Source organism: Manihot esculenta, chromosome 2 (assembly GCF_001659605.2).
Source record: "Manihot esculenta cultivar AM560-2 chromosome 2, M.esculenta_v8, whole genome shotgun sequence".
NCBI classification, from domain to species: domain Eukaryota; kingdom Viridiplantae; phylum Streptophyta; class Magnoliopsida; order Malpighiales; family Euphorbiaceae; genus Manihot; species Manihot esculenta.
In genome coordinates, this window is record NC_035162.2 from 2,609,561 (window position 1) to 2,637,385 (window position 27,825).

At 33.9% G+C, this 27,825-nt stretch overlaps 2 protein-coding genes across 5 annotated transcripts; both read left to right on the plus strand.

Annotated features, from left to right (window-relative positions):
• The first annotated feature begins 3,585 nt into the window (after window positions 1-3,585).
• LOC110609738 (zinc finger A20 and AN1 domain-containing stress-associated protein 1) lies at window positions 3,586-5,568 on the plus strand. 2 transcript variants are annotated; one of them, XM_043954352.1, is made up of 2 exons: window positions 3,586-3,916; window positions 4,138-5,568. In XM_043954352.1, the coding sequence occupies exon 2, from the start codon at window positions 4,772-4,774 to the stop codon at window positions 5,291-5,293; it is 522 nt and encodes a 173-aa protein (XP_043810287.1). In that variant the 5' UTR covers window positions 3,586-3,916; window positions 4,138-4,771; the 3' UTR covers window positions 5,294-5,568. The 2 variants fall into 2 exon arrangements, with proteins under 2 accessions (XP_043810287.1, XP_021605211.1); XM_021749519.2 differs by having other exon boundaries at window positions 3,591-3,916; window positions 4,756-5,568.
• A 5,844-nt stretch (window positions 5,569-11,412) lies between these two features.
• Window positions 11,413-20,544, plus strand: LOC110610137 (kinesin-like protein KIN-UA). Of its 3 annotated transcripts, none has more exons than XM_043954466.1 (19): window positions 11,414-11,900; window positions 12,272-12,372; window positions 12,485-12,607; window positions 13,588-13,773; window positions 13,950-14,171; window positions 14,353-14,509; window positions 14,899-15,063; window positions 15,749-15,837; window positions 15,929-16,132; window positions 16,435-16,581; window positions 16,776-16,901; window positions 17,003-17,134; window positions 18,101-18,239; window positions 18,361-18,453; window positions 18,629-18,754; window positions 18,863-18,988; window positions 19,378-19,521; window positions 19,749-19,877; window positions 19,977-20,544. In XM_043954466.1, exons 1-19 carry the CDS (start codon window positions 11,687-11,689, stop codon window positions 20,135-20,137), a joined length of 2,784 nt encoding a protein of 927 aa, XP_043810401.1. In that variant the 5' UTR covers window positions 11,414-11,686; the 3' UTR covers window positions 20,138-20,544. The 3 variants fall into 3 exon arrangements, with proteins under 3 accessions (XP_043810403.1, XP_043810401.1, XP_043810402.1); XM_043954467.1 differs by having other exon boundaries at window positions 14,914-15,063; XM_043954468.1 differs by lacking the exon at window positions 13,588-13,773 and having other exon boundaries at window positions 11,413-11,900.
• The last annotated feature ends 7,281 nt before the right edge of the window (window positions 20,545-27,825 follow it).

Consider the following 27,825-nt stretch of genomic DNA (forward strand, 5'->3'; position numbering starts at 1 on the left):
ACTACCACTTACTCATCCATCAATATCTCTTTGAACTGTTTTTAGATAATTAAGAAAAGTTAATTAATTATATATATATATAAAATCTTGAATGATACAAAATACAAGCCGTTTTCTTTATGAGAGGGGATCTTTAATGGGCGATAATGATTATGAAAACTAAGTATCTGACAAAGGTTATTGGTAAGTTGGCCTACCTAATTTCTTACTGATTATTTTAAGCAAGTTAATTAAAAGCTAATTAACTTTCTCTACACAAACTTGATATTCAATATTAATATTTCTATCACAAGAGCAACCATTAGAGATTGAGAGCAGACTAGCTAATATACATCCATTGATGGATAGGCTGATTACAAGTGGCTTGCTTGGCACCATCTTGTCTTTTGGGGACACATTGAAGACATAGTAATAGGTTATCTCTGTCTGACTTTTGAGCATGGTGGACCATTTGAAGAAGAAGAAGAAGAAGAAGCATAAGAAGTTGCATTGGCACCTTTCGTTCATATTATCTTACAGCTCTTTCTCATCATCTCCACTTTTATTTACCTCATTATACTATGTTTGAACACAAATTTCTAAGAGTCAAATGTTACATTGAGGGCCTGGAAACCCCATCAACTCTTTATTATTCTTTCCCTTTGATGACAAATCATGCTTCGACAAAAATTAAAACAATATTTATATATTGTCCATCATCATCATGATACTTTGTGTATATCTACATCTACATTGTACTCTGTTTTTTTTTTTTTTTTTTTCTTCTTCAAAGGATAAGGAGAGAGGTATATTATTTTTCAAACCTTCTATGATTTTCTTGCATCAGTAATTTAGTAGAGCATAACATCATTATGCATACATTTTTTCATTGAGATAATTTTAAATTATAATATAAAAATTACAACTTTATTGTATTAATAGATTTTCACATTTGGATATCATACGCTATTAATTAGCAGTGGTACTAATTGCTTTTGACTTTCTATACTAATCAATAATTATCTATTATAATGAAATTGATTAATCATACATGTGCAGTTGTAACAACTTCTGCAAACCCACTAATCAAAATGCATCTAATTAATTAATAACCCATGAACTGATGTGGAAATTAAAATCCATGATGCATATGATTGATTAATTTTATTGGTATGATGACATTAATATTCCCATGCTAATTTTGGGCCTCTGCTTTCTATTTTCAGAATAAATTAGGGAACAATCATTCTATTTTATTAATATATAAAAAATTTGCTCTATTTTTCTAGATACAGATATATTAATTTTGAGAAAATGGATGATGAGTAGCATGATAATGATGAGATATTTGAATGAGAGGGAAGAAGAGGCATAATCCAAGAGGACTAAAAGCACTCACGAGAGCTTCACTTATGTCTTGTTTTACTACCTCTACTATCTACTACTACTACTACTACTACTACTACATAAAACGATATATGGGGCTGTGCAATAGTCAACACTGAAATCAAATTCTTCTATTCTATCTTTCTCCTCCATCTTCAAGTGCCCTAAAATAAAAATAAATAAATAAATAATTTTTATATATAATTTCTTTGCTGTCCTCACTTTATATATCTAATCAACCCAATTGATTAAAGCCCTTCCTCTGATTAATTATAAGTTTATGAATTTTATTTCTGATTAATTAATTAATTAATAACAGTAAAAAGTTTACTCCGTTTCTTTTTAACATTCTGCCATTAGTGATTCCAAAGGTGTAAAGAAAAGCACTCCAAGCCCAAGTGAAATTTATCCTGGAAGCAGGTGGGCTGGGCTTGTTTTCTGCGGCCCATTCTCAGCTCATGCCATAAAGTAAGCTTTTTTGAACCAGAAAAAAATTAATGACTTAAATTCATATTTTTAAAAATAGTTTAATTTCAATAACTATATTAGTCTATTCATTCATTTTGATTAATTTATTTATTATTAGAGGACTAAAAGGTGGTTAATAAGGATAAAAATACTAATAATAAAAACTCAGAAATGAATAATTGTAATGACAAAAGCTTATGGATGAGAGATTGTTTACCATTACTCTCAAAATTTGAGAAACATAAATGGATAGACCACAACAGCTTAAATCCATTCAGAAGAAGAAGAATAAGCTGATGGCGCAATTAATAAAGATTAATTTCACTCAGAAACCAATGAATCCTGTGGAAGGCAACCGTGGTGAACTCTTTGAGATCGAGCTTGTGACAACGTTTGACAAGGCAGACGCTATTCTTGGCGAGCTCTCCCGGTGGATCGAGACGGTCTGATTTCTCCTTGAGTGGGTTGGAATCTGAAATAGAATGTTAAATGAGTTTAAGTAATAGAAATCAGCGTTGGAACCCAATACTGTGGTTGCGCTACTGGAATAGCTTCGAATAAAAAATCAATGCCACAAATTCCCCATCTCTTAATGTGTGGGCTTCACTCGCCTTACAGCCTATTTATTCTGACTCGATTCTTCTTTTAATTTAATATAAAGGTTCATAAATTCTTAAAATCAGCCTACCACGCTGATTTTCGTAACTTGTCGAATAAATAAATAAATTATTACATTACGTAATTTTTATTCTTGCTTATTATCTCTCTTTTCCTAATAAGTTAAATTATTTTAAAAAAAAAACTAATTTCACAGCAAAATAATATTTTTAAACCAAATAATGGCTAGTTTCTGTTATCTGCCAATTCACCTCACCGTGGACGATGTCTCAAGGAAGCAACACGCTAAAATCTATTTAAAATGTGTATTCTATCATTACTTTAAATTATTTTCATTACTTTTGTTATTAGTTCATTTAATAATGATTATTTATGAAGTAAGATTTACTTTAACGCAACCCTAAAATATTTCTTTAATGATGTTATGACTTGAGTTAATGTTGAAAAATATATCAATATTTTTATTAAAAAATTTAAATTTATTTCTTTAATATAATAAATTTAAACTCGAAATCTTTTAAGTATGCATTAAAATTTACTAGTTACAATATTGTTTTAATTAATATAATTAAAGTAATACTCTTTTAGATAAAATACCTCTTGACATTTAAAATATAAAGTCAACATTCATATAAATTGTGAATTTTTTTAAATATAAATAAACATTTCAATTATTAAAATAAATTAATATAACATTTAAAAATAGATAAAAACATATAATATATTATAATTTGAAATATTTAATTTTTTAAAATTTGAATGGTTTATTAAAGTATTTATTTACCTCATTTAAAATTTAAAAGGCATATATGTCATATTTAATCTATTTTGAAGAATTTAAAAATTATTTAACTACTTTAATACAAAACTTATTTAAATGTTTTTTTTTACATGCATTAGGATTTGCTTTTCCAAAAGCACTTCTATACTTTTTTGTTCTGTTTTGATTTAGTTTTTCTCTCTTTTTTTCTTTAAAAAAAAATTATTTAAATAATCACACCACAAGCAGTCAAGAATGACACAGGTACTTCCAATCGTTGCCTGCAAGCGTTTAATGCTAAATTTCTTCAACCATACAACTTGAGAAAAATTCTAACCGCTTGATCATAAAAGGATGACTTCACGATGAGATTATCAGACAGCTAATATTTGGAGTTCATGAAAATTCGGTGGTATTATATTTATTTCCCACACGAAACCGTGGGCTTGCCTTGGAAACAAACATAAAAACAGGAGAAGAGTATGTACTTTCCTTTCTAATGTTAATAATCGCGTCAAATTTCTGGGTTTTTCTTCCCTCGACTTCATCAAAATCTCAGCTCTGTCCTTCACCGCCTTCCTCCCCTCCCCCCACTATTTCTACCCTTACAATCTTTTCCTCCTCGTCGTGAATCGCGATTTGTAATTACGGATTTAGCAATCGAACGAAGAGAGAGAATAGGCTTGAAGTTTCGAGTATTATCAGGTAACTCCTTGTTGTTTTTGTTGTCTTGATTTTGGGTTCAACGAAATGATCGCGTCTTTGTATTAGAAATACGAAATTTTGTGGGGAAATTCTATGGAAATCGGATGCAATTGTTTTCCTTTTTTCTTTTTCTGTTTTTTTTTTTCGTAAAGAAAAGAAAAGGATTTTTTTTTTCCGAAAGAAAAGGGAAAAGATAACTTCATTGGTTTGTGATTTTATAGACCGTTTGATCTTTAATCGAGCGACTTGGACGGTTCGACTCGGTTAGTCATATCGAAGCAGTTGCCGAAATCGATAATTATTTAGACAAATCAATGATAAATTCAATGAGCTGGAACCAACCGTATGTTTTGGATTCTTCAAGGAGGTCCTGGAATTTGCTTACCTGGAGTTATTATGTTTTGTAGTGTCAATATTGCCCTTATATAGTGCGTGCTGATAGGCGAGTGTGCGGGGATTTTTTAGTAATTTCTGGTTAAGGATACACGTGGACTTGTTGTCGTATTCCAAAATTTCCAAGATTTACAACTCATTAAAGGTTACGGAGTATGGTTTTTATTGACAATAATACCCTAGGAAAAAGTATAAATTTCCATTGGTGGACCGCATACTTCCTGGAGTCTTTATGTTTCTTGAGCAAGCAGTCAGAGGGTAAATTGGACAGTTCATAAAACTGTTAATGTGAATATCTTAGCAACCGACTAATGCTAAATATTTAATGATGTATTATTTGTCGAATAAATTACGTCGAGTTTTAGGATCTGTGCTGAGTGCCTCATCGATTTGTTTCAACGAAAACTAGAAAATTTCAAAACCCTAACCCCCGTTTTCGTGTGTAGAAACAAGAGATTGAAGATGGGTTCTGAACAGAACGAGGGTACAAGCTTTCCTCCCTCTGAGCCAATTCTCTGCGCTAATGGGTGTGGCTTTTTTGGGACGGCGGCCAACATGAATCTTTGCTCCAAGTGCTACCGCGACGTTCGCGTCAAGGAAGATCAAGCTGCCTCAGCCAAGGCGGCGATGGAGAAGACTCTCAGTATGAAATCCAAGAAAGTGGATCTTATTGCTGATACCCGTGATGTGGCGGCGGCTCCTAATCTTTCTGATCATGTGGCGGTCAATGTGTCATCATCTTCGTTATCTGAGCCTCCGGTGGCTGGAGGTGATCAGGCTCATCCCAAAGCGGCAAACAGGTGCTTTAGCTGCAATAAAAAGGTTGGCTTGACTGCATTTAAGTGCAAGTGCGGGAGCACGTTCTGTGGGTCTCATCGGTACCCAGAGAATCATGACTGCTCGTTCGATTTCAAGGGCGCTGGCCGGAATGCGATCGCAAAGGCGAATCCTGTTGTTAAAGCTGACAAGGTGGAGAGGATCTGATATTCTCTTGATTGGCAATTTGGAATTCTTAATGGGATCTTGATTTTCTTTTTTAGATTAATTATAGATTATTAGTGTTAGTGGGTCAAAGGGTTGTGTTTAATGTTGGTTTGGTTAGCCTTTTTGGATGTTGGGATTGGGGAGCACTGGCTGGATTGGATGATTGCATTGAGAGTTGGGAAGGTTGATTCCATAATAAAATGGATCACTTGGATTGTTTGCTTTCGAATTGCATTTAAGCTTTCCTTTTTCAGTGCTGATAAGAATCTTTACCACTTCTCTGTGTATCCATTTCTCTGCCTATTTATGTGCTTTCTCTCTGTTTATATATATGGCTTAAATGTCTTTTCTTGTAGTATTATATTTGCATCTCCCTGCATATCCTCTTAGTCGTGCACCAATTTATTATTTTTAGTATTGAGTTCACTGTTCGGGTCGGATCACTCCAAGACCTCTTTCCGTCGGGTAGGAAACTGCTTTGTAAAGCTCAAGCTCATTTATTAAAAAAGTTTGGAAGCTGAAGCTCGAGTTAGAGCTCGACTTGAGCTCTAATATTTGATTCGAGCTCGGCTCGAGAATTAAATATTATAATCGAGCTCGACTCGTGAAAGGTTCGTTTGATTTAATAACGAGTTTAATTCGAGCTCGAGTTCGAAAAGCTCGATTAAGAAACTCGTTAATAAAACTCGAGCTCGAATTCGGAAAAGCTCGATTAAGAAACTCGTTAAAAAAGCTCGAGACCGAGCTCAAAATTAAAAAGTTTGGTTTGAGTTCAAGTTTAGACTCGAGCTCGAATTAATAATTACACTTTAATCAGTTTTTAATCATCATTAATTTAAATAATATAAAAAAAAAGAGTGTACATAAAAAAAATTACGTAACACAATTTATAATTAAAATAACACAAATAAATATAAATTCAATGACATAATAAAATTAGATTACACACAAAGTTTAATATCAAACGAATAAAGTTGATTCCAACTTTCAACAGTTGAAATAAGCTAATATAATTTAATTATCTTCATAATCATCTTCATACTTGTTCAATTAGTTAACTTGAATTTCAACTTCAACATCCATATAACCTTAATTAATTATTATTAATATACTTTGATAATTATTATCTTTTATACTGTATTCTTAATTATATAAAAAAAATTTTTATAATTATATTTTAATTTTAAAATGTATATAATTTTTACAACTCAATTTATCATGTAGTACTATAATTTTAAAGAATATTTATTATAATAATTAATATTGATTATTTGTGATTATACATTAATTTTATAGAATCTTATTATAATAATTATATACAAAAGATTTTTATAATTTAATTTTAAAAAATATTAATTATAATAATTAATTTTAATTATTTGTAATTTTCAATACTATAATTTTCAAGTATTTATAATAGTTTAAATTTTATAAATTTATAGTTATTTTTATTTTTTTAATAATATATGAACTTGTTCATAAATTTATTTAACGAATTGATTCACCAATTTATTTAAACAATATTACTCACGAGCCTATTTAACGAACCTGCTCGTGAGCCTTCTCAACGAGTTTGCTCGCGAGCCTTCTCAACGAGCCAGCTTGCGAGCCTAAAAACGAGTCAGCTCGCGAGCCTTAACGAGCCGAATACTATGGAGTTCAAGTTCAGCTCGTTTAAGTGACGAGTCTCAAAATTGAGCTCGAGCTTGGCTCGTTTAAAAAACGAGCTGAACTCGGTCGAACTTTTATCGAGCCGAGTCTCGAGTAGCTCACGAATAGTTTTCCTTATTTACAGCCCTAGAAAACTGTAAGTAAAAAGATTCATTTTTTAACTCCAATACATCTTGAAAGAAAGCAGCATAGCAAATGATTCTTTAGCTAATGAGATTCACAGTCATTCACCAGGCCAATACCAGTTCAGGGGAAAAGAGATGGCATGGGGGAATGGGAGACTTCGAATGGATATAGTTGTTGATATGTTTATGCTTGCTGTCTCTCGAGTACAAGCAGTGTGGAGTTGCATCTTCTTGTTCCTTTCGCTGGCATTTGCTGTCGCCATTCAAGGATCCCTTGTCTTTATGTTCGTCCCTATTGTGTATTATAATACTACCCTTTTATACTTCATCCTAGTTTCATTAGGTTCGATACAGAGCTCTTTACATTGTTCTCCACTATTGCAGAAGCCTTGTTCCGTGGTTAATATGACAACCAGATTATCACCGTAGTGTGCTCCATTTAGTATTCTAGCTTGTATGTTGTGTGTTTTTCATCTTAGATCCTTAACTGTAGTAAATACGTTCCCCAACCATAAAAGGTGGCATGGATTGATAGAATGTGGATTGTAATTGTTGCAATGCGGATGAACAGTATTGTAAATGCATTCTCATTGTTTCTTAAGAAGTTCCAAGTGCGAAATGGTTACTAAAATAAAGTTGCATAACGTAAATGCATTTCTGAGCCCGTGAACTACTTGTATAATAAGTGGGCTTCAAAACTTCCCCTTCTTTTATGTAAATAACAAAAGGAAAGGACATTATCACTTTTTTCATTTATAATAATTACCATGTGTTCCTTTCAATTCCATTGTGTTGCCGGCCCAGCTGAGGACTCGCAATGCGTTTTATCTTTGGAAAACAAAAAAAAAAAAAAAATTCATTGTTTTAAAGGGGTAGATCCAGCAGTTGAGAGAAGTTCTGCCTGCGAGCTACGTAGGATGCAGAACATAATCTGTTATCTGGCCTCCAACACAGAGGTCAAAGCCAAACTCTATTTAATTCTACATACGGACGCTGAAAGGCCCGCTCAACTCCTCGGCTATGAGTCCAAAACCTCAATAAACATAAACTCGATTGCCATTAGAGCGAGTTTGAGTGCTGGCGGGAGTGTAATATCCGGTTTAGCCTTTATTTCAACAGCGTAGCTACCTATAATCGATCATATAAATTGCAGTGGAAGTGTGCAGCCTTTGTTTAGGTCAATGTTATGGACTTGTAGCCTAAGTTCGATTGTACTGCCTCCCACCGCGTGCACAATAATGTATAAAGGTTAAGAAAGGTCGTAGGCAAGAACCAACCTTTACTTTTTCCTCTTTTGAGATGGAATAGTTAAAGGTCCAGAGAAGACAAGCAGCAAACTTCGTTTCTAATGGGGAAAACATGTTAACGTATACCATCCTATGATGCTTCTTCATCTTCTTGTCTGGAGTATTTTTCTATTATTTTAATCAGCAATCTGCAACAGGAAAATCTCAATTCTCATGATCAGAAGAAAGAACTACTACCAATTCTGCACAGCAATTTCCATAACCGAGCTGCGTGTTCTTGACTATATTTGTAGTGACTTGCACTTTGATTTACATTGAAAAGAATATATTTGACCCTCACAAAGACCAAAATGAAAAGTAATCTTTATGGCAAAATTGAGGACCACAATCTGACAAGTCTTAATAAAAAACAAAGTGAAATTGAGGGAATTAAAAGCTACCCATAAGGCCTGCGAGATAGACAAAGCCAACGCATAAGGCCTGCCATGGTGGAGCAGACTTAAGGCCTCGTATCCTTTTTCTTTCCCTTGCTGTGTAATGATTTACAGTGTGATGGAAATCTGCATCAATTTCGCATCTTCCTTTTGGTCAGGCATTAACTTTAGAAGTTTAGAGGATAAGAAGTAATTGACTTTAGCAAAATAATGGAAGGAGCTCATCATGAAAGAAAATATGAAAAATCCCAATGCTCAATTAGTAGAGTATGGACCATGGTTCTAGTGTTCCTTTTGGACCATCTGATGAAGTCCATGTTCTCAAAACCATTTTCCCTGTATCACAATTTGCGCATTCTATTGGCTATATGGCCCATGAATGCATAATGATTTTCACGTGGATGCTTTATGATCTTCTAAATTAAAAATGAAACTGCGGCTTTATTTCTTTACGAAAAGTAATTTATATTTGAAAAGTATTTTATTTAAAAAATATTTATTAAAAAATTCATTTTTCGTTAAAAAATGAACATAATAAATAAATTTATATATGAATATAAAGTTTAATGGAGCAGATAAGATAGTGCAAAAAATGATTTAATTTTTTAAAAATATTTTGAATTATTAATTTTCATGAGTGCTGAAATGTGAGAAAATATTGAAAATATTCTAATTTTATAGGAAGCTAAGTGATAAATTTTATAAAGAAAATGTGGTTTAATCAGAAATTTACTCATAATTTCTGGTCAGCACAATCAGTAATTAATCATGCACCACAATAGACGATTTTTTTTTTTAATAAAAAAATCATACAATCATTAGTGGTATAGTTTTTCTACAATCCAAAATAAAAAAGAAAATTAAAGAAAATAAAAGTTGAACCTGAAGAAAAGATTATTGTTTGATTATTTTCCCCTCAAAGGTAGACATGTCAACTGACCAAAGTTCAAGTGTTAAAATCATAAGCATTCTTTACCATTACATTAACTTTTATTTAGTTAGACCACATTCTGATCCAACCTTCCTATCACCTAAAAATTTTTCCATCTTCTTTGATTTGGCCTTCCATCTTCATCAAAAACTTAATCAATTAGCAATCAATTTACCATCTCAATTGCTTGCCTAAAATTTTCGACTTAAATTTCGAATTCATTAATCTCTAATTTATAATAAATTAAGCACAAAATTTTGTAATGATAAAAGAGAACATGAAATTAAAGATGACATAGCAATCCATCACCCATTTTGTTTATATTACATGGTTGGTGTGGCCATGACTTAAAAACTTTTTCCAGAATGAAACACTTGAGTAGGAGCATTGTCTTTTCATTGTCTTCAAAAGAGACTAAGTGCCTAATAAACAAAACCAATGTGAATGTATGATTATGATTTGAAAGGACACTCTTTCTGGTTTATAAGGCCTGTGTTTAGATTGGTTAAAGGTTTTTATATGACTTTGCTTTAAGCTTAGTTTGCTTTTGAAAAAATTTATGTCTCATTTCCTTTTTGGAACGTTTGAATTTGAATGTTTTATGTGTTAGAACTCATAAGTGATAATAGATTTCAAAATTTTCATATCCATTGTTGCTTTTGCTCTTTTCCATGCAAAATCTCTTTCTATATGATTTGCTTCTTTGTACGATTACCAACTTTTCCAAATTTCTTCTTATCAACATTTTCCAAAACTAACTTCCTATTTTAATACAGGATTTTAATTCATGGTGTTGAGATCATTTTTATTTAAATTTTAATTAGTCTGCAAACAAATTATTTATTTTATCATAATCTATTGATTAAGTCTCATATTAGAGTACATGTCATTACACATTGATAGTCAAACTTTATTTATTTATTTATACTCCATTTATAATTATTAGGTCTACTCATTAACTACAATTGGTTTAAAAATTAAATTTACATTTGGTTTAAAAACAACAATTTGATTTTACACAATTATCTCCTTATGTCACCCTACTGTATTGGGATGATTGCCAAAAATCAAATTTGAAAATCAATCATGTTGGTAATATTATATTCTAAGAACTTAATTAGCTAGCTAAAGTTTTATAATTAATTATTTTCAAGTTCGTTCTGCTTTATACACACATTAAACGGGGTTCGGGGGTTTAATTTAAAATAATAAGAATCGTAATGGAAGCTGACAAAAGAAAGATTTGGATTTCCCACTCTTCAAACTCTCGAAATTGGCAAAACCTTGCTTACAATTTTATGTTAATATATGTTGTTTACATTATAAAAATTAATTAATTAATATAGGGAATAATCAACTGGACAAATTTTAATATGTAATTTATTTTCAAATTCTAAAATTTAGTAGCTATTAGTTTTTTTATATATAAATGATGATTTATTCCCTTAATTATTTTCATATTTTGACTGCCATCGTCTGTGAAGCCATGATCTTCAAAACCGTTGGAAGTTACAGCCTCATTTAGAAGACAGTTAAAAGGCCAATTCAGTAATTTAATTCACTCACCGTCGTAGTACATATCACATTTAAACGTACCGCAACATAAATTTGAAATTTCGAGTGCAAATATCACTATCCATCAGTGGGGGCGTTTCCGTAACTTTACCTTTATAAATAAAGGAGGGAGTTATAAATTCGGGACCCACAGAAGCCGTGGGTTACCTTAGCTATTCTCCCACACCACCATCACTTCCACCACGCCTCCACCTCCACCTCCACCCTCTTCTTCGCTCAACTTCAAACTTAAAACCTCCCCTTTCCGGTTTTATCCGTTCACATCTCACATGATCCTCGTCCTCTTCCTCTCTCTCTCTCTCACTTAGTTTTCACAACACTAACATTTTATTTCCTCGCGAACCAAACAGAAGAAACGAGCAGTTATTCTGCTTTCACTGGCCTCACCATAGCTTCGCTTCCTTTGCACTATGGCCGCTACAGGTTTTGGTAATTACAGAAATGGCACTCAAAGCAGCAGGACCTCTCTCGGTAGCTCCAACAAAGTCGACAAGCCTCTTTCTGTTTACTCAAATCCTAAGAATCCTTCTCTTAAATCCAAGTCCTTGAATAGTTCGGGCCTTCGTAAAAGCGCTCCTGGTTCTCTCGGTGCCGCCACCGGAGCCGCCAAGGACGATGCTGGAGGTTTGTGACTTCCATTTCGTTAAAGGATTGAGATATTGTGTTATTTTGCCTTTGTATTTTGGATGCAGTTCTGTTTATGACTTCTTCACAGCAGAAATGGCAATTGAGGAAGTTTGAATGCTAAGTAGTTGCCAAGATAGAACGTTCCGTTATTGGAAATTTGAATTCTCGCTTAGTTTTAACGGCTTCATTTTCCTTTGAACTGAGAATTCGAATTCTGCTGCCTTATTTTCTTCTTGTAGCTGTGAGAATTAGTTTGCTATATCCTTCTTCGTTGCCATATAAATGCAGATCATTAGAAACTTTCTAGGGATGCATTTTTCTTGAAGTTTGATAGGGATTGATTGTAATTTCATTTTGGTTGCTTGTAGTTCCTGGAAGAGTTAGGGTAGCTGTGAGATTGCGGCCTCGAAATGCCGAAGAAATGGTGGCAGATGCTGATTTTGCTGATTGTGTAGAATTGCAGCCTGAGGTATCTCGAGCCTTGATATATTTTTCTGAATAGCGTCTTCGTTTGATAAATTTGGCTAACTAAATTCCACATGGATTCTCTCTCTCTCTCTCTGTCTTCTACGTGCTTTTAGCTTAAGAGGTTGAAACTTAGGAAAAACAACTGGGACTCAGATACCTATGAGTTTGACGAAGTGCTCACCGAGTTTGCATCTCAAAAACGTGTATATGAGGTTGTAGCAAAGCCCGTTGTAGAGGTAGATTTCGATGTTCTTTTTTTTAATTATTATTTCCTACATGAATTGTCCAAATTCTTGGTGAACTTTTAGTTTTTTGTTCAATGATTATGTCATCGACAGAATGTCGTCAATGGGATCCAATTCTATGTCATTGATCAAAAGCTATAATTGTCGTGCACCTTATTGGTTGCATTACTTTTTTCATTCAACTGCCTAATATAGACGCACCTAGGTTTATTTTGACCTTTGCCTTCATATATAATAAGGCATGAATAATGTCAAAGGACAGTTGCCTCTGGCAAATAAATAGCAACAGGGCACCATAATCCTCCTCCTACTTCCTCCTGAACTTGTTCCCTTCTCTTGTTTTCAGTAAGTTGTTTTCTGTATCACGAGGTAGTGGTCTTCTGTCCTTAACAGTAATCAAGTAATGCTCTATTTAATTATCACCTCTTAATTAGGTTGCAAGTAATATAATTGAACATATTTTTTTGTTCCTCAAATCAATCCTACTTACATCAGCTTTCCTGCACTCATTAATTGGAGTTGGTCGACTCTGCAAAAGAGAATTGAGCAATACTAGTGTACTTGACAGTCCTGGCCAGGAATCCAGAGTGCCAAGTTGTGTTTAGTTTCGCTGATTGCAAGTCATACTTGGCCTACAGGGAGAATAACTGTAACAACGTCACTATCGCCTTAAATTAATTGAATCTCATTCATTTATAATGTCATGCTTGCTTCTCCTTCATCCACTTTTCCCCTTGATTTCAAAGACCTTTGATCATTCATTTATGATAATTCAGAATGCATTCGGGCAACAATGCTTATTTTAAGTGCTATCATGTGAAGTTCATTAATGATTCACTTTTCTTTGCCTCACAACTTGGAAATGTAATCTAACTATGCGTTGTATACATTGAGACTTTAAATGTGATTCTCCTTTCTTCTAATCCTGCTGAGACTCCACCGATAAACCTACTTGTAAATTGTGTCTGCAGAGTGTTTTGGGTGGATACAATGGGACAGTCATGGCATATGGGCAGACTGGAACTGGTAAGACATATACTCTTGGGCGACTTGGGGAGGAAGATACAGCTGCTCGTGGAATAATGGTCCGTGCTATGGAGGATATATTCGCTGGCGTTTCTCAGGGAACAGATTCTGTCTCAGTCTCTTATTTGCAGGTTGCTGGTCATCAAAGCAAATCCTTGTGTCTTATGTTTATGATTATCTCTCTTTTTTTTCCCTCTTTTTTTCAGTATCTTGCTAAGTATTATGGATTTTTAATATTTAAACAATTTTTTCAAGTGTTTAGATTGGTCAAAACTGTCTTATATTCTCATCTTTTTTAATTGTGCAGTTGTACATGGAGACTATACAGGACCTATTTGATCCTACTAATGACAACATTTCTATAGTGGAAGACCCAAAAACTGGAGACGTTTCCCTACCAGGAGCCAGCCTAGTTGACATTAGGGACCAGCAAAGTTTTGTGGAACTATTACGTTTAGGAGAAGCACATCGCTTTGCTGCAAATACGAAATTGAATACTGAATCTTCACGTAGTCATGCTATTCTGATGGTGAATTAATTTATATATCCGTATTTTATGATAATGAATCTTCACGTAGTCATACTATTTCTGATGGTGAATTAATCTATATTTCCTTATCTTATAAGTCCTTTTGTACAAGCTAAAATTAGGATTTTTGAGCTTTTGCATGTCTATTTAAGTAAATTAATAGAATCCTCAAATACTATAGGTGTATGTAAAGAGGTCTGTTAATGGAATAGACTCTGCTCTTTCAACCGACAATGGGGACAGCTCCCAAGTGGTTAAAAGTCTGAAGCCTCCTGTAGTTCGGAAAGGCAAGCTTGTTGTGGTAGATCTTGCTGGCTCAGAGCGTATTGACAAGTCTGGTATGTTGGGGTTGCGAACCATCCCATACCCATTCCACCTCTGTTTTCTTTCATATATTTTTTCATTATTGCTTTCTTCTTGTTTAACAAGACAATAGCATAAAATACCAATTTATTCATTGTAAATGGATCTATAATCGAGCTACAGGTATGTCCAACTGTAGAGAGTAACTGGATTGTGAACAGGACTGTTTCTCAGAATGTCTTAATGAAACCTGATTACCTTCCCTATGCAAAAATTGAATTAAATAATCTTGATAACAAGGAATAATTGTCTCTCTTCCCCTGGCAATGTTGTTTGTTTGCGCTATGTTTTTTTATTTTATAAAAGCACCTATTAGGCCATTCTTCCGCTACAAGCTTGCCTCATTTTGAATCTGTTTTACTAGTTCACTATTTGGCAGGAAGTGAGGGCCATATGCTAGAGGAGGCCAAATCTATTAATCTCTCCTTGAGTGCACTAGGGAAGTGCATTAATGCACTGGCAGAAAATAGTCCACACGTTCCAGTTCGCGATTCGAAGCTTACTAGATTGCTTCGAGATTCATTTGGGGGTAATATATTTACATAGAATTTTTTTTGAAAGAAAAATTGGATGTTTGTTGAGCCCATGCATGAATTTGTTTTTCTGTATATAAAATATAAGTATCGATGAGTAACAAACTTATAAACTGACTAAAAAGCACAAACAGCAATAGATATACACACATATCTGAAACAAATAAGAAATATAAAAATTATATAAAACTATTTAACCAATAATATAAAATTTAACAGAATCGTATACTATTAAATCCGTAAAAGTTTTTGAAACTCACCTTTGTTATTTTTGTCCGACTTGGACTACACCATCATCAAAATTATTAGATACGCATAAAATCAGGTTTACTGTGGTGCAGCATTCTTTCTTCTTTAAAATAAATGCAAGATTTTCAACTTTTGGTATTAGTATCAATTTTAACAATCGGTTCATTTGCATCTAAAATTACTTGAATCAATTGTTTTTTTTTTTTTTTAAATGTTTGAGTCAATTGTTTAAGCTCATTAAAATACTTTCTAATTAAAAATATCAAACTCAATAATATAGTTTAAATTTTTTGCCTTAATCAACATGCCATATTAAGCGATTTTATATATTCTTACCTATTAAATAAATTGATTATGAACTAGGCAGTTATGAAAAGCGAATATTTTATAATAGTGACTTTATTAGGTCCCTAACTTGATGAAATTTTACAGGGACAGCAAGAACTTCACTGGTTATTACTATTGGTCCTTCCCCACGCCATCGAGGAGAGACGGCAAGCACTATAATGTTTGGACAAAGGGTGGGTACTGAAGTTACATTATTTTCTTTTACTTTTATTTGTTGTTATTATTTGCTAATTTTTAAAATTTTATCCATTCTTCTAATCATAGGCAATGAAGGTGGAGAATATGTTGAAATTAAAGGAGGAATTTGACTACAAAAGTTTGGCTAGACGGCTAGATATACAATTGGACAAAGTCATTGCAGAACATGAAAGGCAGCAGAAATCATTTGAAAAGGAAATTGAAAGAATAACTAGAGAAGCACAAAATCAGATTTCTGAAGTTGAAAGGAAATATGCAGATGCATTAGAGGTGTGTTTTCTATTATAAATGAAGTATCAGTTTTTGTGTGGATTGATGGAGATTGAGGTAGAGGCATGTCGTTTCAACTTCTATTGAAATCGTAGTTCTTGATTTGCGTTGTACATATAATGCTTTAATAAATTTAGTCATTACTGGCATTAAAGTGTTTCCTGAAATGCCCGTGGTAAATTGGTATTGCTGCCTGGAATTCATTTTGCTGGTTCTCGTGCCTGGTATGGTGATGTGTCTTTGATTTGTTCAATGTGGAAGCTAATTAGGCATGTATTTGAAATTTTTACTCCTTTTTGTAGAAGGAAAGAGTAAAATATCACGAAGAGTGTATGGAATCAATAAAGAAACTAGAAGAGAAATGGATGAAGAACCAGCAAAAGCATGCTATTGATGGAAACAAGGTTGGACTCAAAGGTGATGGTTCAGACGTGACATCTAAGGGGGAGGTAAATCTATAACATGGTGTAACTTCTGAGATCATGTGGTCTGTAATATTGGCACGTAGATATTAAGATGATAACTAACTGGATTTTAAAATGCTTTTTTAATGATCAACTGGTAGAAATTTTCACCTCTTTGATTTTTGAATATAGGATCTTTTGGTCTTCATCCTTTCACTTGTGGTACACATGACTCCCAGGTAGCTGCTGTGAAGGAAGTTGCCGAGTTAAAAAAATTGCTTCAGAAAGAAGCACTCTTAATGAAAGCTGCCCAAGAGGAAGTGGATAATCTGAAAAGTCAGTTAGCTCAATCCAAGAAGTTGGAGGTATGTTTTGGTCTCTCTCAGCGATTTTCACCCCTTTTTTATTTCTTTGGCATCTTTGGTCTCCATCATTGTCTCATAGAACTTTGACTTTGGTGTACTAGGCAACAGCAAATTCTGAGATTTTAAAGCTTCGCAAGATGCTGGAAGATGAGGCATGCCAAAAACAAAAGCTAGAAGGGGAAATAGCAATGCTACAAAGTCGGTTGTTACAAATAAGTTTTGATACTGATGAGGTATGCTTCATTGAAATTATTAGTTCTAAGAAAGATCCTCTAATTCTGAGTACCAAGGGACCTGGAAGTCTATTGGACTGTGATGTAGACAGCAAGATTTCAACTTCATTTGGTTATCACAGTAATTATTTACTGTGGTGTCAGTAGTAGGGTTTAGAAGCAAGCAAGGGCTTGATGCCTAAGGAATTCTAATATATGCTTAAAATCCAAGTAATTTCAGATTTCAGTTGCTCAAGTCTTGTCTCTCTTTCGAATTTCTTTAGTTCTACAAATTTTAAATTTGATCTTTGTTCATAAAAACTCTCTTAGCTGTCCTGCATCGCACTAATTTTTAAGAAATCAATTAGACTGGAAATGATTTCTAATAATAGATTGCTGCTGAATGACCTTAGCATTACAAAGAAAATAGTGTGAAATAAATGTCTTTCGTATGTCATTCAACAGATTTCAGCCTATGTATGCAAGAGAAGGGACAAAAGTGCCAAATATCAATGCTACTAACAAACTGAAATTAGATACCAAAAATTAATAATTAGATATCTAAAACCAAAACTAAAAACAGAAAAGCATAATTGAATAGATTACAGCTCTTAAGCTAAACTAAATCAACTGATAATTTTGCTGCAACTCCTTCTCTTGTGGCTTAGTTTGATACTTGCAGTTGCAGTCCATAACATAGTTCTTTCAGATTCAAGATGTTGAAATGCCAAATTCTCCGTGAGTGGTAGATGTTGGAAATTGACCCTGCAATGCAAAGGCCGCAGTAGTAATCAACCTTTTTTAAACTAAATTAAAAAAATAGGTGATCAATAATAGATGTTGCCTTTGCGATACGTTAGGGTTGAAAAATTTTAGGCCTTCTTATTATTAGCAAATAAACACATGGGTGCTATGTGCATAACACATTTAAAAATGTGACTGCTTGAATATCTAAAATCTGAAGCCTGATTATCGAGCATCTTCTAGACAAGAAAAAGACTTGATAAAGGTGGGTCGGAGAAAATTCTCAGTGGTCTAGATTCCCAAATGTCTCAACTTCGACAACCACAGCTGAATGCTGCAGGAAATGGGGAAAAGGCTTCAATTGCTAAACTCTTTGAGCAAGGTAGTAGTTGGTTCTTGACTCTGACACTTTATCTGTTTATTTTGAATTTGGCACTATAACTTCAGTTGAGGATCTTGATCTCGTCGAGTCTTCCCCCCTAATATGATTGAATATTTTTCAGTTGGATTGCATAAGATCCTGTCATTGCTTGAAGCAGAAGATGCTGATGTGCGTATTCATGCTGTGAAAGTTGTAGCAAATCTAGCAGCTGAAGGTGTCTTTCTAACTTCTGCTACTACACACTTCTCTTAACCTCTTCCAACATTTATCCCAGTATGGTCAGAATTGTGCTCGTATTTATCATATGTAATTGTTGCTGTTTAGGGCAACAAAACTTGCTGTCCTCTTCTATCTGGCTGTATTGATGTGAAAATTCCCGTTTTGTACAGAAACAAATCAAGAGAAGATTGTGGAAGCTGGTGGTCTCACGTCTCTGTTGACACTGCTAAAAAGCTCTGGGGATGAGACCATACATAGAGTAGCCGCTGGTGCAATTGCTAATCTTGCAATGAATGGTACTTATCGGATTCGTTAGATCATACTGAGTTATTCCTACTTTTCTCAATGGGTACTTTTGCATTTGATTTTCATCTTCTATGTATGACATATCTATATCCAATCAGAAAAAAACCAAGAGCTCATAATGGCTCAAGGGGGCATCCGTTTTTTATCCATGACAGCAGCCAATGCTGAGGATCCTCAAACGCTTCGAATGGTTGCTGGAGCCATAGCCAATCTTTGTGGAAATGGTAAACTTTTTTCTTAATTTGATGTTCATTCTGTGGACTTTTAATTCCTCTTGCTTCCTGAGTTTCAAAATTTAAGATCCCTTTGAATTTGATGACTTTTGTCCTGTGAACTGCACGTTAGGTTATAAAATCTCTCTAACTTTTTTCTCCATTGTGATTGTATCTGTTGTTGAAAGATAAATGTTAAGCTATTGATAGTTAACTGGGATATAGACTCAAAATTAATGTCCCTCTGCTTCTCTTCCTCTCTCTTTTTCACCTTCCTAGGCTAACAGCACATATCTTTTGATGTGCGGTTGTAGTGATGTTACCAAATATTATCACTTGGTCTTTTAATTGCATGTGTACCTGTGACCTGTAAATAATTACTACGAAGTTGCATTAACCAGATAAGTTGCAAACAAAGCTAAGAGGTGAAGGCGGCATCAAGGCTTTGCTAGGAATGGTTAAGAGCAGGCATCCTGATGTTCTTGCACAAGTTGCTCGTGGAATTGCAAATTTTGCAAAATGTGAGTCAAGAGCATCAACTCAAGGTATTAATCTACAAAAGAGGCTCAATTAAAGTTTGTCAATGTTTCTGTTTGTAGTCTGTAGAATAGTTTCTCTGCTTGTCACGCAATTAACTGTTAAACTAACAAGACTTTTCGATTAAGTTCGCATATAATCTTGGTTTATGCCATATTGAACTCCAAATATGAATCTCTAGTTGAATATGATGCTTATGTGAGACATAATATGGAACAAGTATCAAATGGTACAGGATCTAAGAACGGAAGGTCTCTTCTGATCGAGGATGGTGCGCTTCCATGGATTGTGCAGAATGCTAACAATGAAACCTCACAAATCAGGCGCCACATAGAGCTTGCACTTTGCCACTTAGCACAACATGGTAAGTTTAGTTTGCTTCTTCACATAGAATATGGAGCCAATTGACCTCCCATGGAATGTTATCTGAGACTCAAGCGGGCTTGAATTTACTCCCCTGCAGAACTAAATGCCAGAGACATGATTAGTGGAGGTGCACTTTGGGAACTGGTTCGCATCTCGCGAGACTGTTCAAGGGAAGACATAAGGACTCTTGCAAATCGAACCCTAGCATCTAGTTCTATTTTTCAAGCTGAATTGAGGCGACTACGTATAGAGCATTGATGAAGTTTTGGAGATTTAGAAACGGGCATATCGTCTTAAATCATTCATTTATTTATTTTTTTGTACTGAAAAGCATAAATTAATTTCATCTGGAATTATTTCTATCTTCTCCTGAAAAGAGCGAGCAGGAAGACTTTCTGCTGTGTTCCTGTAGAATTTTGTTATCAAAAGAGGTCTGCCAGGGGGTTTGAGTACGCTTAAAGCCTTAGATTTGTTGATGAAGTATATATTACTAAACCTAGTGAGACCCATTTTGTATCTTGGAGTTAGTGTGTAAATCTCTTTGTATATGCGTTGAATAGGGAACACTAACATTCTAGCATTTATTGTAATTAAAAAAAAAACCGATTGATGTGTTGCATTTTCTACTTAATTCAGGGTATCAGCAGTATTTGGCTATTTGCTACTATTATTTTGTTTTTGGGAGAATTTTCTATTTAGACATGTATTGTCATTAAGTATAAATTAATCTTTATATTTTTAAAAGCTTTGTAAGCTTCTTTATCTTTCATTTTTGTGATTAAAAAATCTTGTAATCTATTTTAAACTTATTTTGCAATTAAAATCTTAATAGAAAGAGAGAAGAGTTTTAAACTTTTGAATTACTGATAAAAATAAAATTTCCAAATTACCCTCCTCTTTGATATGCTGGTTATCTACTAAATATGCTAGATATCTATAATTGGTTAATATTTGAAGAAAAACTAAAATAATAATAGGAAGTAGGCTGGGAGTAAACAAATTTTGAATTTCATGAACCTATATTTTTATCCTTATTAATTTTTTAATTATTATACTACTTAAAGATAGGCAATTTCTTCAGGGTATTTATTATCAAGTGTTATAATAAGAAAGATTCCGGTTGCTTGGAGCAAAGGCTTAACAGGATGTGTCATGTGTTTGGGTCTGGAGGAGACGAAAGCATGGGATGCCACTCACACCGCGCCCCCCTTTTTCTGCTCTAATAAACGCATCACATCAAAGCCTCAGCTTTTATTACTTCCATTCTATTTCAGCCTAGCAGTGAAGAACGCAAAAAACGCAATATGTATTTTATAGAAATGACATGCACTAAAATAAATGTAAGTTTATAAGAGATTTTTTTCTTTTTATTTTTCTACAAAAAATTAGCATACTGTTTTAAATTACATTTAACGCATAAAATAATATTTTTATAAATTCTAAATTATATTTCTCCATTTAATTTAACCCATAAAATTATATTTTTCTAAATTCTAAAATCTTCCCACATTTAAATAACTTAGATCATGAAACTCACGTCTTTATGAATTTTTATTTTTTTTTCTCAACTTAAATAATTTAACACGTGAAACCCATATTTTGTTAAATTTATGACTTATTTTTTAAATCTTAAATAGTCTAATTAACCCATTAATTATTAGGAGAATGAGAAATTATAAATATTAGGAATTAAATAGTTTATTTTATTAAATTATAAATATTAAATGATAATATTTTTTAAAAAAATAGAAAAAGGAAAAATTACAACAATGTTCCTAATTTTTTTTGCGTGTACGGGGGCCTAATGCCCCCCTTGGGCCCTAAATGGGTCTCTCCCTGCAGCGTGGCCAAGATTTAAGAAGACGAGGAAACAAGAATCAAAGTTCAAGCTTTCTTTTTTCTTGTTTTTTTTTATTTTTTTTTTATTTTTTTTTATAATTATTATCGCGTTTCTATAATTTATTTTAATTAATTAAAATATTTTTATAATTTTAAAATTATATTAAAATAATTTTATATTTTATTTTATCAATTAAAACATATCCGTTAATTTTTATCTATTTATTTTATTATTAATTTATTTATCAAAGTAAAATTTTTTTTGATATTGTGCTCTTATAATTCGTTCTAACTAATTAAAATACTATTTAGTTTTAGAATTATATTAAAATATCTTTCTATTTTTATTTTATTAATTAAAAATAATACTTTTTAATTTTTATCCATTTTATTATTAGTCTATTTATTAAAATTAAAAAAATATATATCTAAATTAATCTCATAATAAATAAAACTCATCATTCACTTTATTACTTTCCGGTCTCATTAGTTCACTTGTAATTATTCGTGCGATCAATACTGTAATGGTCAACTATCTACTTGTGAAAAATCATCCCACATCAGCAGATTACAGCGATTCCGAATTATATATAATAGTTAATACGAAACTACTAAATAATTTAAATTAATCATTTTGAGTCAGATGAAAACTAGAGTCCAAAAATTATTTGGATCTGTAATATCCGGCTAGACTCTGGCGTCGGAATCCCAACTTTCCGATGGAATCTCCGTTGGAATTCGGAATCTCGGACACCGAAAATATGTTTTTTCAAAATGATTTTCATAGTTTTATTGTTTGGTTTTGAGTTAAAAGTTTTAAAGAAGAAAAGAAAAGAGATTGAGGGAAAGGCCCAGGTTCGGCCGACGAACCTCATATTCGGCCGCCGAACATAGTGGGGTTTCGGAAGCTCCTTTGACCCCCGAAGGTGGTGTAACGATCCGGAAACCGGACCGCTACCGGACCGCTACCGGCGCTAGGATTCAGATCGACTTAAGGTCGCTGGAACTTGTTGCAAGTCTAACATACATCCTGTACATCTGATAAAATCTCATACATAATCATACATTTTCATAAAAACTTTAAACTTTTCATATACCAAGTTTGACCTGTGCATGTATCATAACTATATACATAAAACCCCTTACTGGAGCCCTCATCAAATGCTCTAGTTGGGTCAACATCTCATATGTCAAGGCTGGTTCAACATATCTCATCATTAAAAACATTTCATAAAGATCATGTACCAAAAGAGATTAACCATACATTAGGGTCAAGCACAATACTAATCCTCATTACATTCTTGTACAATACCTTACATTCTTGTACAATACCTTACATTACATTACATGTCATATCATGTCCACTACTATACTATTACATATACAACGCCTTTACCCTTGCTGACTTCTTGTGCTATCTCTGACCCTGCAACCTGGGGGTTAGGGGAAAGGGGTGAGCTACTAAAGCCAGTGAGCAGAACAATAAAACAATTTATAAACATATGCTTTTATGAAATGTATCACAACACAAACAATTCACCACAAGGATGGACTTGTCACCAATAACCCTCTACATAATCCAATGTGCCCGGCCCTCGACGGAGCTCCCCAGGACTTCCTCTTAAGCATAACATAATGCCAGGACGCGTGGAATGGGCAGTCCTGAACTTTCTTACATGGTGCCAGGACGCGTGGCATGGGCAGCCCTGGACTTGCTTACATTGTGCCAGGACGCGTGGCATGGGCAGCCCTGGACTTGCTTATCATACCATATCATATCATACCGAGGGCTAGTGGGTCATCCAATATCCATCTACATCAACATCATATTATGCAATGCATCATATTCGTGAATTCTAATACAAAACACCCTAATACATATCATGGCATTCGTGATGCATGAACATGCTAAAAAGATTTCATTACTTTAAAACATAGTTCAGTTCTACTCACCTCTGGCTGATACTCAACTGACTCTGGAGCAGCTAACTCACTGCTGATCACCTCGGTTCCTCAAGTCCGATCCTACATAGGTGGACTCAAATGAGGGACCAAACATACTCTATAAGGACTCTAAACATCTCCCCAAAAAACCCCTAAAACATCATCAAAACATGCATAAGAAACAAGCAAAGGAAGGCTGGGTAGGGGACTTTCGGCGGCAGGTTCGGCGGCCGAAGGTCCCTACAGAGCCGAAAGTCAGGCACTTTCGGGGGCAGGGTTCTGCGGCCGAAAGCCTTCATAGACCCGAAAGTCACTATCCTTCGGAGGCATGTTCGGCGGCCGAAACTCCCCTCTAGAGCTGAAAGTTCAACTTTCGGAGGCGAGTTTAGGCGGCCTAAAGCTGCCTCCACAGGCAGGTTCGGCGGCCGAACATGGCTTCGGCAGCCGAACCTGGGTTCTCCAGAATGGCAGAACCCGATTCGCCTCTCTCGTCTAGCCTCTCAAAACCCTCCAAACTCATACTCAACACTCAAAAGCATGCATAAACACATCATCAAGCATATAGGGGCATAAAACTAGCCTATACCCCAACAAACATCAACATAGCATCACATTTATCATTAAACTAACATAAACCCTAACATATAGATCTACTCTAAACATGCATTAAACACCCTTAAAACCCCTCAAAACTTACTTAAAACGTAAAAAGAAGGTGAGGATTTACGCTTACCTCTTGAAGATCGAGAGGAGAGGTGATCCAAACTTGGAGATTGGGAGAAATCGAGCTCCGGGGGTCTCCAAGCTTCAAAACTTTGATCTTAGCTTAAAATCTTCAAAACAAAGGTAAAAACTCATCAAAACTTGAAGAAAATGAAGGAAAACATAAAATCAACCAAAGGAGGGCGAAATCTCACCTATGCCCGAAAATAGAGAGAGAAAACTCACCCATTTTCGGACAAGGGGCCCTTATAGGTGGCTGGCCAGACCACCTTCGGGGGCCAAAGGCGCTTCCGCAAGAGCCCAATGTTCAGCGGCCGAACATGAGGTTTGGCGGCCGAACCTGACTTTTCCCTTCTTGGTCTTTTCTTTCAAAACTCAATTTTTTTCTTCATTAAAACCATAAAAACATATAAAAACATTTTAGAAAACCTTTATTTTACCCTTCTAGAAGGCTCCGACATCCGAGAATTCCGGATTCCAACGGAGATTCCGCCGGAAGGTAGGAATTTCGACGCCGAGGTCTAGCCGGGTATTACAGGTGGTCTGGCCAGCCACCTATAAAAGGCCCCATGTCCGAAAATGGGCGAGTTTTCTCTCTCCATTTCCGGGCAAGGTGAGTCTCCGCCACCCCTTGATGATCTTGAGTTTTTCATTCAAATCTCTCAAGATTTTTATGAGTTTTTATCTTGTTTTTGAAGTTTTTAAGCTCAATCTAAAGTTTTGAAGCTTGGAGACCTCCTGAAGACCCTTTTCTCCTCAACTCAAGTTTGGGTCGCACCTACCTTCGATCTCCATGAGGTAAGTATAGATCCTTGCCTTTCTTTATGTTTTGAATGAGTTTTAAGAAGGGTTAAGGGTATATAGTGCATGTCTTGGTTAGTTTGAAAATGTTAGGGTTTATGTGAGTTTGAAAACAATTGTATGCTTCTATGTATTGTTTGTTAGGGTTTAGGCTAGTTTTATACCCCTTATGCATGTTGGAGTGTATATGCATATTTTAGAATAGTTGGATGTGTGAGGCAGAATCGGGTTCTACCCTTCTGGAGAACCTAGGTTCGGCCGCCGAAGCTAGTTTCGGCCGCCGAACCTGCCTGGGGAAGCAGCCTTTGGCTACATAAACTGCCCCCGAAAGCATGGACTTTCGGCTCTGGAGGGGAGTTTCGGCCGCCGAACCTGCCCCCGAAGGTTAGTGACTTTCGGATCTGTGAAGGCTTTCGGCTGCCGAACCTTGCCCCAGAAAGTGCCTGACTTTCGGATCTGTAGGGACTTTCGGCCGCCAAACCTGCCGCCGAAAGTCCTCTGCCCAGCCTTCCTTTGCATGTTTTCGATGCATGTTTTATGATGTTTTAGGGGGTTTTTTGGGAGATGTTTAGAGTCCTTATAGAGTATGTTTGGTCCCTCATTTGAGTCCACCTGTGTAGGATCGGACCTGAGAGACCAAAGAGACCAGCAGTGAGTTAGCTGCTCCAGAGTCAGTTAAGCGTCAGCCAGAGGTGAGTAGAACTGAACTATTTCTTTTTTAAAGTAACTAAATTTTTAGCATGTTCATGCATCACGAATATCATGTTATATAATAGGTTGTTTGCATTAGAATTCACGAATATGATGCATTGCATAATTAGTTGTTGTTGTGGATGAATATTGGATGACCCACTAGCCCTCGATATGACATGATATGATATGATGTGATATGATATGGAAGTCCAGGTCGAGACCCATTCTACGCCCCTGGCACAGTTGGATATGTTATGTTATGTTTAAGAGGAAGTTCTGAGGAGTTCCGTCGAGGGCCGAGCATTATTTGGATTATGTAGAGGGTTACTGGTGACAAGTCTATCCTTGATGTGAATTGTTTGTGATGTGATGCATTTCATGAAAGCATTGTTTATTAAACTGTTTTTTTATGGTTCTGCTCACTAGACTCTTGTAGCTTACTCCTTTCCCCTAACCCCCAGGTCTGCAGGTCAGAGATAGCACAGGAGGTCAGCAAGGGTGATGTTTATGTTCATGTAATAGATTAGTAGTGGACATGTATCATGTAATGGATTAGAATTGTGCTTTGCCCTAGTTTATGTTGTAAATCCTAGTGAACATGCTTTTATGTAAAAGTTTCTAATGATGAGATATGTTGAATGAAGCTTGATGTTTATGATGTTGACCCTACTGGAGCATTTGATGAGGGCTCTAGTATGGAGTTTTATGTATACAGTTATGATGTATGTACATATTAAGCTTGGTATTTAAAAAGTTTAAAATTTTTATGAAAATGTATGTTCATGTATGGAATTTTATCAAGTACACAGGATGCATAGTAGACTTACTACGGGTTCCAGCGACCTTAAGTCGATTTGAATCTTAGCGCCGATATCGGTCCGGTTTCCGGATCGTTACAGGATCAGTTTGAATCGGACTATTTTAAATACTCGTTAGTTATACATTTTTATTGTTTTTTAAATAATATAGAGAAACGGGTAACTATGAAAACGAATCAAAAAGTATGGACGATGAATCTTATTATGGAGTGTAATTTAAATATAAAAATAATAGTAAAAACGAGTAAAAATTAATAAGTATTTTTTAAAATTAATATAATAAAAATATAAGTATATTTTAATATAATCTTAAAATTATAGGATATTTTAATTATTTAAAATAAAATCTAGAAAATACTAAAATTATAATTAGATAATTTTGTATTTTTTAAATTATTTTTAAATTTTATAAATAAAAGTTATTAATTTATAAAAGTTTACTTAACTATAAATTAATTAATAATCGAATAAACTTAGTATAGAATTAATTTTTCTTAATAGCATATGTTTTTTTTAACTTGCATCAGGGTTTTTTAAGTTGTGCAAGTTAATAAAACATCTTTAGTGACATATATCATCCAAAAAATGGATCAGTAACAATAAATTTATAACTAATATACATTAAAATGTTATTAATAATATTTAGTACCAATCAATTTATCACTACTAATTTTTAAAAATTATAAATTAATGTAAATTTTATTATTTATGGTTCATAAAAATTATAATAGTATTAAATATTAGGACAATAATTATCAGAATAGCACATGGAAACATTAAATAATATGAAAAGGTATTTTAAAAATAATAAATATTAAAATAATAAATTTTTAATTTTATATTAATTTAATATATTCAAATTTAATTAATTCATAAGTTATTGAGACAAGATTTTTTTTTATAATAGATAATTTTTTAAAAAGAAGATGAACCGATTATTCAATAATTATTTTATCTCAATATTTTTAATTTTTTATAATCCTATTTAAATTTTAAAATAAATTACAATTTTATTAAATAAATTAATTATAAAATTATTAAAAAATCTCAAATTTTAAATTTCATAGTTTATCCTATATTATATATAGAGTTTTGGAAATAATAAAAATATTAAAATTATTCATAAAC

What these genes read in the sequence shown, in the direction of transcription:
- LOC110609738 (XM_043954352.1), top strand. Translation starts at nt 4,772, where the DNA reads ATGGGTTCTGAACAGAACGAGGGTACAAGCTTTCCTCCCTCTGAGCCA.
- LOC110610137 (XM_043954466.1), top strand. Translation starts at nt 11,687, where the DNA reads ATGGCCGCTACAGGTTTTGGTAATTACAGAAATGGCACTCAAAGCAGC. An exon ending in ACGTGACATCTAAGGGGGAG is followed by an intron (nt 16,582 to 16,775) that starts GTAAATCTATAA and finishes CATGACTCCCAG; the next exon opens with GTAGCTGCTGTGAAGGAAGT. An exon ending in AGCCAATCTTTGTGGAAATG is followed by an intron (nt 18,989 to 19,377) that starts GTAAACTTTTTT and finishes TGCATTAACCAG; the next exon opens with ATAAGTTGCAAACAAAGCTA.